This window comes from Solanum stenotomum, chromosome 8 (genome assembly GCF_019186545.1).
Source record: "Solanum stenotomum isolate F172 chromosome 8, ASM1918654v1, whole genome shotgun sequence".
In the NCBI taxonomy this organism is placed as follows: domain Eukaryota; kingdom Viridiplantae; phylum Streptophyta; class Magnoliopsida; order Solanales; family Solanaceae; genus Solanum; species Solanum stenotomum.
This window is the reverse complement of record NC_064289.1, coordinates 5,005,842-5,022,647: the sequence shown is the minus strand read 5'-3', so window position 1 is coordinate 5,022,647 and position 16,806 is coordinate 5,005,842. Positions and strand designations below refer to the sequence as shown.

At 32.0% G+C, this 16,806-nt stretch overlaps 1 protein-coding gene, 1 long non-coding RNA gene and 1 other non-coding gene across 4 annotated transcripts; 2 read left to right on the top strand and 1 right to left on the bottom strand.

The window, feature by feature from the left end:
- Positions 1 to 2,630: 2,630 nt before the first annotated feature.
- Positions 2,631 to 16,441, bottom strand: LOC125874749 (protein ETHYLENE INSENSITIVE 3-like). 2 transcript variants are annotated; one of them, XM_049555767.1, is made up of 2 exons: positions 5,449 to 5,600; positions 2,631 to 4,900 (listed from the first exon to the last, which is right to left on the bottom strand). In XM_049555767.1, exon 2 carries the CDS (start codon positions 4,772 to 4,774, stop codon positions 2,924 to 2,926), a length of 1,851 nt encoding a protein of 616 aa, XP_049411724.1. In that variant the 5' UTR covers positions 4,775 to 4,900; positions 5,449 to 5,600; the 3' UTR covers positions 2,631 to 2,923. The 2 variants fall into 2 exon arrangements, with proteins under 2 accessions (XP_049411724.1, XP_049411725.1); XM_049555768.1 differs by lacking the exons at positions 2,631 to 4,900; positions 5,449 to 5,600 and adding exons at positions 13,436 to 15,700; positions 16,311 to 16,441.
- On the top strand, positions 3,988 to 15,084 carry LOC125874750 (uncharacterized). Its single transcript, XR_007447303.1, has 2 exons — positions 3,988 to 4,232; positions 15,019 to 15,084. It is a non-coding gene; the product is annotated as an uncharacterized LOC125874750 (long non-coding RNA).
- On the top strand, positions 11,111 to 11,182 carry TRNAC-GCA (transfer RNA cysteine (anticodon GCA)). Its single transcript has one exon. It is a non-coding gene; the product is annotated as a tRNA-Cys (tRNA).
- Positions 16,442 to 16,806: the final 365 nt, after the last annotated feature.

The following is a 16,806-nucleotide window of genomic DNA, read 5'->3' as shown; positions in this document are numbered from 1 at the left end:
ATTACATCTTAATGGAAAAATAATATGATTAAACCATTTAGCCGATCAATATAAACTGTCCAGTATTTTTGAGACAGTTTTTAATATATAGTTGTATATACACTGAATTTGTCTTGAATACTACACTTTTAATTAATAATTTTTTATTTATTTTTTTGTAATTTTGTTGTTGGATCTGTTGAATAAAAAAATGTCTAGGTTCAATGTGTATGTATATAGGTGCATAAAGACAAGTCAATTTACTGTTAACCCTACATGGCTACATGTTCCTTGCCAAAAATTGATGCTTCACGTTCTAAGTATATTTGCGATTGATATTCGTTTTGGGGTTTCGAATAATTTAGATTGTTCCGTAAAAAAAATTGTCTGTTATGATTTTTGGAAACATTTGTTTGGTACTCATATGATATTTTTCTCTTCACTAACAATTTATAGACTATTTAAGATCACGATTTAAGAATATTTTTTTACATAAATTAATAATTTATGAGATTACGATCTAGATTTTTATAAGGTACTGTAACCATTGAGACGCCAATTTGATATTTTGCTTGTAAGATCAAATATTATACATGAGTTTAATGTTATTTGGAAAAAATAGTTTTCAATTGCATTATATTTGTATGACTTTTTAAAACAAAACTATTTTCACAAATTACACGGCATACGACCCATTGGGAGAGAATTGCTCTTTGTTATGACACTCTTTAGTCTTATTAGAACTTGAATTCGAAATCTCTTATAAGTCTTGTGACAATATTATATAGAGATCGAGGACACGTTCGTTTTTTCTGTATTTCACTGTGTTTGGTATGATACGAAATATTTTTTACTCAAGGCATTTTTTACATTTGAGAAATATTTCCTTAATAAATTATTCATTTCTAGAATTTGATACCTATAATATTTTTTTTCTTTAATCTTTTACCTAAGGGAAAAATTGTTCACCAAAGAGGGAGCATGACTTCAGTAGTCACTTTGAGGTTATTTTATATTACATGTCATTATTTATTTTCCTGAAATTTACTTTACTATTTAATTAACTCTCATGCAAAAAAAAAATTATTATGTGCCTCACGTTATTGACGTTAATCTCACAGATTAGTAGATCCAAAGTTTATCGACCCATATATGTAAGAGCATGAGTCCACATATAATTATGAATCAGAAAGAAATCTCAAACAACTAAGATCGAAATAAAAAGAATCTCTTAGGCTATCCTTTAGCTCTTAGGTCACTTTCTTGTATCAACTACCAAATTATATAAAATGAAAAAAAAAAAATCTACTTTGACTTTTTTTAAAATGAGATCCACACTATTTAGGAATTAGGATTATATTAATATAAAGTTAAGAGCTTTTAATTAGGTTTCCAAGTCAAAATGTCAAATGATTTCTTATTTAAGCTTTCATTTTCAGTATCTTTCTGATTCTTTAATAGTTAAACAAATATTGTCAACTACAATTATTGTTTATGGGAATAACACTTAAGCAAACCTAATGACTTACTCATAAGTCATAAATGTCAAATGCTATTTTTTGTTATTTAAGTTTCAAATCCTTTCGAATCTTTAAAAGGAAAATAAAAAAGAATTCAAAGAACAAATAGAGTGGATTATAAGAAAATTGAATGTAAAGAATACAGCCAATTGATTTTTTTCTTCTTAAGTTATAAGCAAAGTAATATTATTAATTAATAAGAATAATAGAGAATTTTATTAGTTCAATGGATAGTTTACTTAAATTTTTATTTTGTCAATGAATATTCGACTATCTTGAAAAATCTTCTTTCGTTTTTTCTTATTTTATCCTCAATTTTAAAGTAGACTAGTTAGTTGACAATCTAAACCCTCACCTTATTAGTAAAGATTCGATTTCACACCTTGTAATCTCTTTCTCGTCTTTCTTGTCCCCTACCGCCAATTTTTTATTATTAAAAAGTACTAATAAGAATACTAATTATCACGTCTACTCCTTCACATGGTCTTTGTCTTATTGGTTCATTTTCTTTACTTTTATGTCCCTTATATTTTATTTATTTCATAGGATGGGGGTTGGACGGTGGGGGAAAGGGGAAGGTTTTTAAATCTTTTATTTATATTAGTACTTTTTTATTTAGTACTTATTATGCTTTGTTTTTTTTGGGGGGGTGGGAGGGGGGTATGCAAATTATATTCAATCTTTATATTTTTGCTACCAAACTCATTTTACTTTTGAAATTACAAATTTAAAATTTACTGAAATTTTATAAATTTATCTAAGCTCCGTGCCAAAAAAAAGATCGAATAAAAGACAAAACACTAGACGATCTAGACAGAGACACATAGTTATCCGATCTTGATAGGGTCATGTGCACTTTTACCCATATTTTGTACTTTGTCATAGCATAAATTAAAGATCAACTCATCCGCAAAATTAGTGTAGATATCAATCAAAGGTATAATTTCATAAGATCAATACTTGCCCCTTGTAAAAGCCTTGAAAAAGAGGATAATGCAGTAAAACATCATATAAGATTTACATAACTTTGGCAACAATAACAACATTGCTACAAGACTTCAAATGGTAGAGTAGATATCTCAAACAATCTTGAGAACAAGTACTAAACAATGAGTAAGACCTTAACTATGGTTATACAGACTGATAAAACTGGCCATGATGAAACAGTAACTTATTTATATCAACATGTCCTATGAGAAGCATTGGCAAATATTTGAGGCTGTTTGTTACACCATGCCTAGTTCTTCAACCTTTACAACACATGGTAACTGAAAGCACCATAACTAAGAGGGACTATAGGCGATTAAAAATCCACCCGAATGAAAAAGCAGACAAGTACTTGGGATCTTTTCCCCATGAGAAATAGCTATATCTATGAAGCCAAAACTGACTACTTGATATACAACATGTCAACAATCTCCTGGCTAGTACCAAATAGGAGCATCTTGCTTTGGTGTGGTATCGTATCCAATGCTAGGCAGATTTCCGTTATAATTGGTAGACTGTATGTTGAACGGAGACCCAAACATGAAATGGAAGCTGTCGTTGGAGCCTGCATTGAAAGCTGAATTTAACGCCTTGGATTGATCAAATGGATCGACTTGTGGGAGCATAGACTGAGTTGTGGAAATATTAGTGTTTTTGAAGATATTTCCCTCCATTATCCCTTGGCTGAGCAGGTAATTGTCCTGGTGGACACGAGGTTGTTGATGAGGCTGCTCTTTGGTCAACATAACATTCCCCCTATTTTGCCTTTTGCTTCCTTGTACATCACTATCGTAGATTGTCATAAGCTCGTTAATCATCCTTTGCCCATCTTCAGGAACTCCTATACCAGATAGATCAAAGGAAGGTGGACCTTGATTAACAGGCAGAGCAGATGACTTTGGCTGGACATATTGTTGAGGGAAGACAACTGGCTTGACTTCATTAATCTGAAAGTTTGAAACTCCAAACCGGGAAGAACTTCGGTAAATGCAAGCAAATTGATGATTGTCTCTGGAAGATCTGTCCTGAAAACCATGGCGAAGTTCATTGTGAGGGCATTGAAGAAAATCACATGTGTAGATCTTTTGATCCATCATCATGGTCGGTTCATTGGCTTGCTTCCTCTTCAGACTGAAATCTAAGTTGGTGATCAGCTCATCCTTGTTTGGAAGAGATTGTTCCTGAAGAGGCATCGTCTCCTTGAATCTCTCAGCACTGATGTTCAACAGATTGAGATGGTTTGGTTTTTGCTCATGAACATCAAAGTTAGGCTCATCTTGAGCACCTTCAACATCATACTCACTGCTGTCGTTCAACATGAAATTTCCACTAACACCAGCTGAGGACAAAGGTGGACAGCGATCAGGATAGAGTTCTCGAGCCAAAGCTTCCTCCTGGCTGATGATGGCAAGCCAAGTTGCACTTTCCTTGGCTGTCATCTTGTCCTGTAAGCACTTTGACTGCCTTACCAGCTTGCGGATTTTAGCAATATCAGGGAACATGTGCTTGATCACTGCAGTGAGGACACCAACCTTCCACGCCTTCTTCAGATCATGAGGCTTCTTGTAAGGTAGAGAACCTTGGTCCTTCTGCAAACCCAATTGAGGCCACCAATCCTCCTGTCCTGTGGGCCACCATGGTGGTGGAACACCTTTCTCCAATGGAAATCTTCTCTGAGGAGGATCACAGTGCTGCATCAAAGCTGATAATAACGAACCAAGGGTGGTATCTTGCAGCTCCTGCAAGGTGTGAGGGGTTGGACCAACTGGATTAGACCCTTCGTTCATGCCAGAGATGGCATGATCAGCTTGGTATTTGGCTATTGCTGCAGGACCATTTCGATCAAACCTCACTTTATCCTTCCACCACTCCCTAAGATTATCAGATGCCCCACTAACCGGCTTGCCTTTTTCAGGAATGATCCCATAAACAAAACCCTGAGCTTTACATACTTCCATCATTTTCAACATGTACTTCAAGATCCCATCCTGTGCCCTTGACATCTTCTTCCTCCTCGCCTGCTCCTGCGACTGACGTTGTTTTGCAGGATCGACACCTTCCTTACTTTTACTCATTTCTTTCAGCCTTTTCAACTTCATCTTGTCCCTCCACATCCTCCTCTCCAGCTCATCCACATCAATCTCCTCCTCATCACTATAATCATCATCAACCACAGAATCCGGCTCAGTCTGACTCTGTGGAGCAGCCACTTCCACTTCCACTTCCTTCAGCGGAGCAGGAAAGAAATCAAGATCCCCACAGAACCCCATTTCCTCAAACATCATCATCTTAACAAGATGAAAAAAGTGGAGTTCCTTGCAACTTCCACAGGATCCAAGCAGGATTAAGCAGCTAATACCCAAAATCCAATATTCAGATCAGAATCTAATTGAAGTTGATCAGATTACATGAGCCTGCAAATGCATTAAAAAGTAACATAAGAAATCTCCTTACACTGAAATCACACAAAAGACTAAACAAGCAAAAGCATATGAAGTTCAAGGACACCAATCATCAAAAGAAGCATAAATTTGCACAAGATTGTCTCCACAAAATTCAAGCATCCCCATTTTCTTAGAAACTCAACAGAAAAAACTGTACAAACTAATTTCCCAAAAAATCCAAGAAATGACATACTTTCCTAGATCTAAAACATCGAAGATTCATGCTGACTGGTTTTCATATATTGGATTTATCAGCTGATCCCAAAAGGAGGAAAAAGAAAGCTATATTCAACCAAATCAACAACAGAAAAACAGATGAAAAATCCAATCTTGAAACAAAAGCTCAAATATTTACACAAATACTCAATAATCCAAAGATCAAACACAACTATATTGAAGAAGAAAACAACAGAAGAAACCCCAGATGAAAAACTAATACCAAAACCAGTAAAGATCTCAACTTTACCATAAAAAGCAAATATAATCAAGAACTAATTGTACACAGAAAGAAGAAATACCTGAAAAAGATCACTTTTTTTTGTTGTTGTTGCAAAACTGTGTTTCAACTGGAACTCAGCTTAGAGAATAATAATTGACCCTTTTCGACTTGTAAGAAGGAAAGAGGAGAAGAAGATGGTTATTATAGTACTAATAATACTACAATTGGAGAGAAAAAAAATGCCAGAAAATTTGATCATATTTTACATATGTTATTTTACTTTTTAAAATATTTTTACCCTTTTATTTAATACTTTTTAACTAAAAAAAATAAAATTAATTAATTTATTTTAAAATAAAATAAAAATTATAATTTTTTAAATTTCTAGCGAAATTTTCTGCCCATTTAACACGAGTTTGTACTATTTTTGATGGTGGAAAATGTATTGGGAGATGAAAAGTGCCGGCTCTTTGGTAAAAGCCAAGCCAATAAACTCTTCCCTTTGGTTTCTTTTGCTCATTATTTATTCCATTTTGGATTTTCATCTTCTTGGATGGAGCCAATGGTAAAGGGAAGGCACCAGCCGTGGTGTTCTCGAGTTCGAGTTTTGAATATAAGTTAAATAAAATTTTATATTATATAAATTTAAATACGAATATCAAATACTTTCTCCGTCTAAAAAGAATGGTCACCGGCCTTTTCCTTTTAGTCTGTTTTTAAAAAATGATCTCTTTCTTTTTTTGGTAATATTTTAGTTTCAACTTTTCACGTGGCATGTTTAAAGCTGCAAGATTAAAGGATAATTTTGTACATTTGACATAACTTTAATTTAAGATCGCAAGATTCAAAAGTCTTCTTTATTTTCTTAAATTTCGTGTCGAATCAAACTATGTCACTCTTTGTTAAACGGAGGGAGTACTAGATAAGAAAGAAAACAGAGGCAAAGGGAAGGGAATTGGTTTCCTTTGTGTTTTGGACTATTAATAAAACACACAGTTTTGTATTTTAATTGATTTGTAGTTTTGTGTTGAGTAAAGATAATTACACTTGATATTTATTAGAATAATTAATATATACTAATTCATCATATATTATTGTGATAGTGTGTATAATTAATTATAATTTAATTAAATAACAAGAGTGAATGTGAAGATATGTGTTATATATTTGCATTATTAATTGTAACATAAATTTTGTGTGTGTGAATAAGTTTGTTTCATTAGCGGTGGCTGTTAAGATATATAATGTATTTATTGAGTTGATATAATTAGGTGCGAGTAAATTTTTATTTTATCCTTTTATCATGTATGTTTATTTATTTTTTAAAAAATCAATCTCTTTATTATTTTCTTTGTTCTTATTTACTTGTCAAATATTTTAAATTTAATTTCTCCTTTTACTTGTCATTTTTGACAAACTAAGGAAGAACAATTTTATTTTTCCTATTACACTCTCAATTTATTAAGTAACATTGAGTTAATTTCTTTGAAAAAAGTAGTGAGTAAATATATTAGGGATCCTATCAATTAACGTAAAATGGTAAACTCATTATACTAATCATTATTTTTTTAATAGATGTTCAAAGTCAAAATTTGATAAGTAAAACATGATGGATCGAGGAGTACTAGTTTTAACAAAACAACAGTTAAAGTCATTGTTAGCTATTAATTGTAGTGTAAATGTTGTGTGTGAATAAAGTTGCTAATTCATTTTCCACGTTTACATGGTAGAGGGACAAATAATTTTGTGTGGACTGAAAATAATCGTATGTTTTAAACGTATAAATAAGTCTGTTATGCTTAATACCTTTCATATATATATGATAAGGTATTATGATCAAGAATTTTATTTTATAAAAAATACGCCTAACTTAATACTTCCTCCATTCCATATTAATTGAATTTTTGAGGCATTTTTCATTTTTCAAATTAACTTAATTGTTCAATTTTCAAGACTATTTTTAGAGTGTTCTTTCAATTTTATCCTTCATTTTGATTTTCAATGTGATGACTTCATTAAATTTGACAATAATTAATAAGAGTAAAAATGGAAAACTATGTTAAATTTATGTCTTAATCTACTTTTTTTAAACTATGTGAAACACCTCAAAAATTCAATTAATATGGAATGGAGGGAGTATACTTTGTAATTAATGTTTCTCATGTAGTAGTAATTAATATGTCAAATTAAATGTGATTCAATTATGTCGGATGGGAGTTGGGGTTTATAGTTTTGAAGTGTAAATGTGCCTTAAAAGTGGGGTAATAAATGGAAAATGACAATCAATCCATTATCCACCTAACCCCCCACCCTCACACAATATGTGAAGGGATATCACCAAAATGTTGGGAGGAAAAAAAAAACACTTACTCATGGTTGTACCAAATAAATATATGTGAAAATATGTTTCATATTAGGAAGTTTTTTATTCACTCTTATAGTTTTTTGTTTTATTCTATCATATATGTTGTTATTGTATTTAGGTTATCACATTATTTTATGATTGCTACTTTTTTTATTAGTTTCTTTGTTTCTCCACCATTGTTTTTCTTTTCATTGTTTTGATATGTTATATTCGAGTCAAGGGTCTTCTGAAATAGTCTCCTTACCTCCACAAGTAGGGGTGTGATCTACATACACTCTATCCTTCCCCGATCACATCTGTGGAATTCTACTGATATGTTGTTGTTGTTTGATAATTTTAATGATAAAATTGCTTGATTTAACGTCAATATTAATGTCTTTTTAGGAGATTTAGAATAAAGCATTCGTTATTTATGTAAATATATATTAAAGACAAAGATTAGTTATAGGACATGATGTGTTTTTCTATGTGAAAAATAATGAGTGATTCTATAACATTTGTGTGTGTTTTTGTCTATGTATTTTTGGTGGGAAATTTTTGTAGGGAAGCTCTATGGGTCAATGAGTTTTTCTTTTCAAGGGAGAATACAATGAATTAATTAAAAGTTTGTGGGGATATGATGGAGAAAGGAATGTGTTAATTTGTTTGTTTTTCTTGTTTTGTTTTATTGAATATGTGAGTTGGCAATTAGGTCTTATCCTTTTGAGTTCTTTTAATGTCTTGAATACTATTCATGTATTTCGATTGAAATTTTTGATAATATTTTTTATTGAAATAGTATTTTTGTTTATTTTAATGTTTTTTTTATGTTGAAAATATTAAGGATAGTATAAAAAAAATATCTTGATTTATTAAAATAGATAAATAAATTAAAATATTTGTTTTTCATATAGAAGCCAAGTAAAATGAAATGTTGGAAGTATTTACAAGATAGTTACATTTGACCAAATATGTGGAAGAGCATTTATGGCTTGTAATTTTTTGTAATTTTCTTTTTGAAATAATTTATTGCTTGTGAATTACTCTCTCCGTCCCATTTTATATGTCACGTTTTTATTTCGCACTTGCATTAAGAAATGGTGTAACTTTACTCTTCTACCCTTATTTAATTTTTCTGGAACTCAAGTTTTCAATCAATGAATATGAATTAATTTATTTTGATTAATTAATTTAACCAATGAACATGAATCATTTACTTAACTTTTCTAAGTAGGTCAAATGTATGTTTTCAATGCTAATAACTCACAAGGGTAAACAAGGAACAATATGCTAATTTATGCATTGATTTTATGAAATGATAAGTATTAGGGACCAACTATTTATAGAAAGTGATGTCATATAAAATGGGACGAAGGGAGTAGTTAAGTATTTAAGAAAAATTGACTTATGTCTTTGGGGTTATAGTTTCGTATAACATGTTTTGGAAAATTAAAAATGTTTCTAATAACTTGTGTTAAAATGTTAGTAGTAAATTTGAGATTTTTTAACAAGATTTATAAAAGAAGAAGATCTAATTGATAACAGATATATGAGATCATTTTTATTGGTGTCTGGTGACATTATGATTTAAATTGTAATTTTTTTTAAGTATCAAACAATCGTATCTAGATCGATATATTGAGATTCAGTATTTTATAATTTAAATTAGGTCTTTTAAAATTGTAATTATTAAAATTTCAGATATTTCTCAAGATAACGACAATATTTGTTTTACTTTTTTTAGATAATCTTTTATTATGAGGTTTCAAAAATATCTCTCAAAATTGGTAAATCATTTTCATTGATTACATTGCATCTCTAAAAGTTTTAACTACTCCATTAAACAATCACCACTAGATATTTTAAGATCCACTATTACAAATTAGGCTAATTCTTAAGCAATATAACTAGTAATAAAATATGAGATATTTCTCAAGATAACTATAATGTTTGCAACTCCTTTTTAGGTAATTCTTTTACTAGAGGTTTGAAAAATATCTCTTTTCTAGTTGGAGATAAATTTAGGTATATGTTATTTGATCCCTCATTTTAAAAGGTTATATATTCACACACCGCAATTATGAGATTTAATTATAATTACATATTTCGATTTCTTGAGAATTTTAATTTATATCTACTATATTCTTAGTTCCTTTTTAGTTGTCATGGTTTCTTTTTTAGAGTCAAAGGATATGGACTTTGACTAACATTTTTACGATGTATTTTTTCATTATATTGATATGCAAAAATTATAATTTATAGTACTTCGTATAACTTTTAAATATATAAATTTTTAGTTTAAAATATTCGAATTAATGTAATCTAATTTAGCTTTGAAAATTAATCAAATTAACTTTCGAAAAATACAACTCAATAACTAAAAACGAAAGTCGAAAAGCGCAATACGACAATTAAAAAAGGACGGGAGGGAATAAATCAATACAAAATTCTTCTTAGAGGGAGAAGACATATGACATAAATAAGTTCTTCCAACAGTATAATTGAACACTAAGACTATTTTGGCCAAATTCTTTTGACTATTTATCTCTTTATATCTTTGCTTAACTTCTTGTTTGGTATATCTTTTTTTTTTTCTAACTAAAAGATACTACTAATGAGTAATGAGTATTCTTCCGTTTAGAAAAGAATGACTTACTTTTTTTAGTCTATTTAAAAAAAAATAATTCTTTTGTAATATTTTAATTTCAGTTTTTCATGTGGCATGTTTAAAACTACAAGATTAAAGAGCAATTTTGTACGTCTAACATAACTTTAATTTAGAATTACAAGATTTAAAAATCTTCTTTATTTTCTTAAACTCCATGTCAAATCAAGTTATGTCAATTTTTTTTAAACGAAGGAAATATTATAGTGGAAAACACATACACAAAATAATAATAAAAAAGAAAGATAGAAAAACGTGTAAAAAAAGGGTGAAATAACATGGGAAAGGTTAGAAAGTGGAGATAAGAGTGTGACAAGTAAACAATCAATGGAAATTGAGGGGACACTTTTAGGTGTCACTACTCACTACAAGTGGCCAATTATTGTCCTATAAGACTTTACAATAGTGAAATTTCGTATTTCCACCGTTCTATATTAGTCGTCTATTTTTTTTACACGTTTCTTAAGAAATTGTAAATGAGAGAGATTGTTTTACTAATTTATCTCTTGAAAAATGGTTTTAGAACTTTAAAAACATTTTTATATTTTTAAATGAATTAATTGTAAGATAAAAATGAAAAAATATAATTAATTATGTCTGGATTTTATAAATTGACAAGTAATTTGAGATAACTAATATATAACGGAAGGAGTAATAGAAAAAAAAAAAGAGTGGGGGTGAGGATGAAATATTTATTTTAATTATTATTTATCTCATTTATGGGACAGAGTTGGGTCCATAGCTCAGTGGTAGAGCATTTGACTGCAGATCAAGAGGTCACCGGTTCGAACCCGGTTGGGCCCTTTTTTTGAAAAAATATTTACTTTCTTGAGCATCTGGTGGTTTTGGAGAGATTATCCTAGCTCCATGATTACATAAATATAAATAGTTTATAAAATAAATTAAAATTTAAACTTTCTCGAACTCTAATACTTTTTCCATCTACCTTTCGATCCATCACACATCTCTGCATTAAGTTATGAGTAATTTGGATTACAAATGGCTCAAATTCTATCTTATTCTTCGATTTTAGTATTATTCGTTGATTTTTGCTGTAGTTATCGTATTATTTGTTTTGCTACTTGTTCTCTTCTTAATTGTTTTCAGGATGGCTTTTTCGTTACTCTATTAGCTTTGCATATTTGATTTTTGATATGTTTTATTTGAGTCGAAGGTCTATCTGAAACAACTTTTCTACTTTCAAAAAGTAAGGATAAGGCTACATACACACCATCTACTCCAGACCTCACTTTATGAGATTACACTGAATATGTTAATAATCGAATAAACTGCTCAAATTTATCCAAATTTAACTTTGCTTGCACATTTTTATTTGTTAAAGTATTCAATAACACAATATATTAGGTTAATCTTATACAAGACAAGAGTAGATATATATTTATGGCTGTCAGAATCTAATTTCTACTTGGCTTTTTTTCCCTTTAAGATTCTTGTACAATAGAAAAATATTTTTCTCAGAACAACAGTTACTAATAAACTAGATAACTGAGCAGCAACTTAATCTTAAAATGTCAGAACAAACAATTTTCTTTCAATAATTTAAGCAAAAGGTGTCAACCACTCATTTTTCGCCACATAGACGATTTAAAAATAAAAACTATGTCAGGTCATTATGTTTACAACTGTTTTGATTTCATCAAACTGCTAAAGAACAAACTAATTAAGATATTATTTTTTCTTAATAAGAAAATAGTATAAGCCAGTTAGCCTATCAACAAAAGTTGTCTAGTGTTTTTGGGACAGTTCTTAATGCATAGTTGTATGTACATTGCATTTGCCTTTGCCCTTACATTTTTTAATTTTTTGTTTTGTTTTTTTAATCTGTTCTGTTCATGTAGTTTCTGTATTGAGTCTGTTAAAGAAAATGACCAGATGCATGTACATGTAAAAGGTACTCAAAGATTGCTTCATATTATAGGTTTGTGCCTCCTAAAGACTTTTTCTCGGTTCCACTCGATGTCTGGTATCCGTATTGGAGTCTGGCAACATTCATATTATAGGTTTGTGCCTCCTAAAGACTTTTTCTCGGTTCCACTCGATGTCTGGTATCCATATTGGAGTCTGACAACATTCAGATTCTCGCTGCATAATCTCTGGTTAAAGGAGTAGCAACCCCACCATTGGACCACATTCTTTGGTGGTGCCTCCTAAAGACTTGTAACCATCTTAATTAAATATTTTGTTTAAATGTTTGGGATAGCATTAAGCAAAGATTTAATGGTCAATTATTGTTGATGGATATCTTAAGCAAAATTAATGACTTATTAAAGGAAAATATAGTTCAGTAAAGTAGAATCAATCACAAGAAAATTGAATGTGAAGGAGTCAGCCAATACTATGTGTTGCTTCTTTAAGTTAGAAATGAAGCAATAAAAATAATTGTGATCTGCTATTCACATGATCCCTGTCATATTACTTTTCATTTCCTCACTTTACTTGTTCCATTTTATTTGATGGTAAACAGGCCAACTTACACGCACCTCGACTATTCTGCTGGACACCTGTTATCTCCCACTAGCATAGCATCAAGTAACTCTACCTACCAAGGCTTCAGCAAATAGTAAAGAGTCATCTAACAGTATTTTTAGTTTCTATTAACACTTTCATTGACTATTAAGCAACACACTTGGGAGTCGGGTATACGTTAATTCGAGATTATTCAATTATGAGCAGGATAACTTAGCCCCATAGTCCATAGATATGTACTTAAGACAAGCATGTCCACAATCCTGGAGAAACTTGACCAAAGGAAACTCAATAAAAAGTCATGTTGTTGCATAGGAAATGAAACAGTTCATTTCATAAAAGCAATAATGTTACATTAGGTAAAGATCATAGAAGAAAACTTCTTACTACACAGCTACAAAAGAGCAGAAATCTCAAACATGAAACAACCTTGAGAACTGTATGGCAAAAGACTGATACTGCCCATGCTGAAAGAAGCGACAAGCTTTTGATCAACATTAACATGCAGATGATCAAAAAACTTAAACAGCGAGATCAAAATAACTGAAGTTTGGATTAAACCAAAATTGTAACACATATGACAAGAAAGTCTTAACTTATTTATCAGATATCTATACATTCTATAAGCAGCATTGGCAAATACTTGAGGGTTATCTCTTCCTTCTCCTTTGTTACACCATGCCGCCTAGCTTTCAACACTCTACAACATATGGTAAACAGAAATATCTTGACTAAGAGAGTTGTAAGCGATTAAAAATACACCTGATAACGAAGACCAATTATAATGGGATGTGCCAATCTTGGGGAACAAGCTATATCTATGAAGTCCCGACTGACTATATATTTTTCACCAATATCCTGGCTAGTACCAAATTGGAATATCTTGCTTCGGTGTAGCATCACATCCAATGCCAGGCAGACTTCCAGGGTAATTGGTGGACTGTAAGTTGAACGGAGGCCCAAACATGAAATGCAAATTGTCACTTGAATTTAGGATCTTGCATTGATCAACAGGATTGCTTTGTGGGTGCATAGACTGACTTGCGGAAACATTAATATCTTTGAAGATATTCCCCTCCATCATCCCTCGACTGTGTAGGTAATTGACCTGGTCAACACGAGGTTGTTGATGAAGCTGCTGCTCTTTGGTCACTGCAACATTCCCCGTATTTTGGCTTTTGTTTCCTTGTATATTACAGTCATAGAATGACATAAGGTCATCAATCATCCTTTGCCCATCTTCAGGAACTCCTACTCCAAATAGATCAAAGGGAGGTGGACTTGGATTAACAGACAGAGCAACTGAACTTGACGGGACATATTGTTGAGGGAAGACAACTGGCTTGACTTCGTTCATGGGAAACTTTGAAACTCCAAATTGAGAAGTATTTCTGAAAGGGCAAGCCAGTTGATGATTGTCTCTCGCAGATCTGTCCTGAAACCCGTGGCGAAGTTCACTGTAAGGACATTGAAGAATCTCACACGTATAAATCTGAGCCATGGTAACAGGCTGTTCATTGGATTGCTTCCTCTTCCGGGTGAAATCTAAGTTGGTAATCATTTCATCCTTGATTGGATGAGACTGTTGTTGCAGAGGCAGCCTCTCGTTGAATCTCTCAACAGTGACATTCAACAAATTGAGATGGTGTGGTTTTTGCTCTTGAACATCAAAGTTACACTCATCTTGAGCACCATCAACATCATACTCACTGCTGTCATTCACAGTGAAAGTTCCACTACCACCAGCTGACGACAAAGGTGGACAACGATCAGGGTATAGTTCTCGAGCCAAAGCTTCCTCCTGATTGATGATTGCAAGCCAAGTCGCACTTTCTTTTGCTGTCATCTTATCCTGCAAGCACTTTGACTGCCTCACAAGCTTCCGGATTTTAGCAATATCAGGGGAAATGTGCTTGATCACCGCTGTTAGGACACCAACCTTCCACGCCTTCTTCAGATCATGAGGCTTTTTATAAGGTGGAGGACCTTGGTCCTTCTGCAAACCCAATTGAGGCCACCAATCCTCCTGTCCTGTAGGCCACCATGGGGGTGAAACGCCTTTCTCCAATGGAAATCTTCTCTGAGGAGGATCACAGTGCTGCATCAAAGCTGACAATAACGAACCAAGGGTGGTATCTTGCAGCTCCTGCAAGGTGTGAGGTGTAGGACCAACTGGATTTGATACCTCATTCTTGCCTGGGATGGCATGCTCAGCTTGGTATTTGGCTATAGAAGCAGGGCCATTGCGATCAAATCTCACTTTATCCTTCCACCACTCCCTAAGATTATCAGATGCCCCACCAACCGGCTTGCCTTTTTCCGGAATGATCCCATAAACAAAACCCTGAGCTTTACATACTTCCATCATTTTCAACATGTACTTCAAGATCCCATCCTGTGCCCTCGACATCTTCTTCCTCCTTGCCTGCTCCTGTGACTGGCGTCGTTTCACAGAATCAACATCTTCCATCCCCTGATTCATTTCTTTCAGCCTTTTCAGCTTCATCTTGTCCCTCCACACTCTCTTCTCTAGCTCATCCACATCAATATCCTCATCACTATAATCATCATCCACCACCTGCTCTGCCTCAGTCTGTGGAGCAGCCACCTCCACTTCCTTAAGCGGAGCAGGAAAGAAATCAAGATCCCCACAGAACCCCATTTCCTCAAACATCATCATCTTGACAAGAACAACACTCCTCCAAACAATAATCAAACACCAAACTTCAAGAAACCTAAACAGAATTACCAGCTAACACCCAATTTTTCACAGATTATCCTGTCCTTTCTCAATACTCATCAATCGAAATCAACTAAATTACGCGATACTTGATCCTGCAAATACATTTAAAAGGGAAAATAAGAAAATCTCTTCACAAAGTACCACAAATGAATAACACAAAACACTGTTGACATATGAATATCTCAACACACAGGCAGTTCAACTAAAAGCTAAAAGGAGAGAAATAGGTGGCCTTTTTTACATTAGTCATAAAAAAAAAAAAAAAAACATAGATTTTTGCACATGTAAGAAAAAACCAAGATAATCTCCCAAAAATATAAAATAGGTACAAATTATTTCCCGCGAAAATCCAAAAAAAATTAACATATTTTCCCAGATCTAAACCATCAATATTAATGAAAATCTGAATACCCAAAAAAAAAAGAGTTTTTTTTTGAAGGAAAGTAAAAAGAATCTTGTAACTCACCCAACTATGCTAATGTTCATATATTATATACATCAGATGATAAATTATAAACAATAAAAGAAGGTAAATTCAACTAATCAAGAATCATAAACACATAAAAATCCAATCTTTAAGCAAAAGCACAAATCTTTACAACAAAAAAAAACACCATTAAAGATCACTAATTAACAAAAGAAAGAACAAAAACAAATATTTGTAAAGAAGACAGAGACATACAAATATTAGTATGTGAGTACCTGAATTTATGATTTTTTGCAAAAGTGTATTAAACTCTTCCTCTCTACTTAGGAGAATAATTTGACCATTTTTTAGACTTCTATGTGGAAGCAGAGAAGAAAGATAAGTAAGAAATAGATAGAGAGGGGGGGGGGGGGGGGGGGGNGGCGTTATAAAACTACAACATTAATAATGAAATGTGAATATATTTATTACTCCCTTCATGCAAAATAAAATATTTCTTTCTTCCATTTTAATTTAAATAGGATTATTTTTATTTTAAAATAATTTTGACCATTTTGGAATATTCTTTTTTAGATATGGGAACTCCCATCTTTTTGCTTTCTTATAACTCGGTTAGAGATGGTCATCCAAGCAACACCTCTTATCCTCCACCAGTGATTACCTATGATACTAAAAAATGTGAAAATTAGCAAATTTTAAATGCAAGATAAAAGGTTTTAATTTCGTTAAATAATTTATTATTATATTATCACTTAATTTAGCAAGTTAATA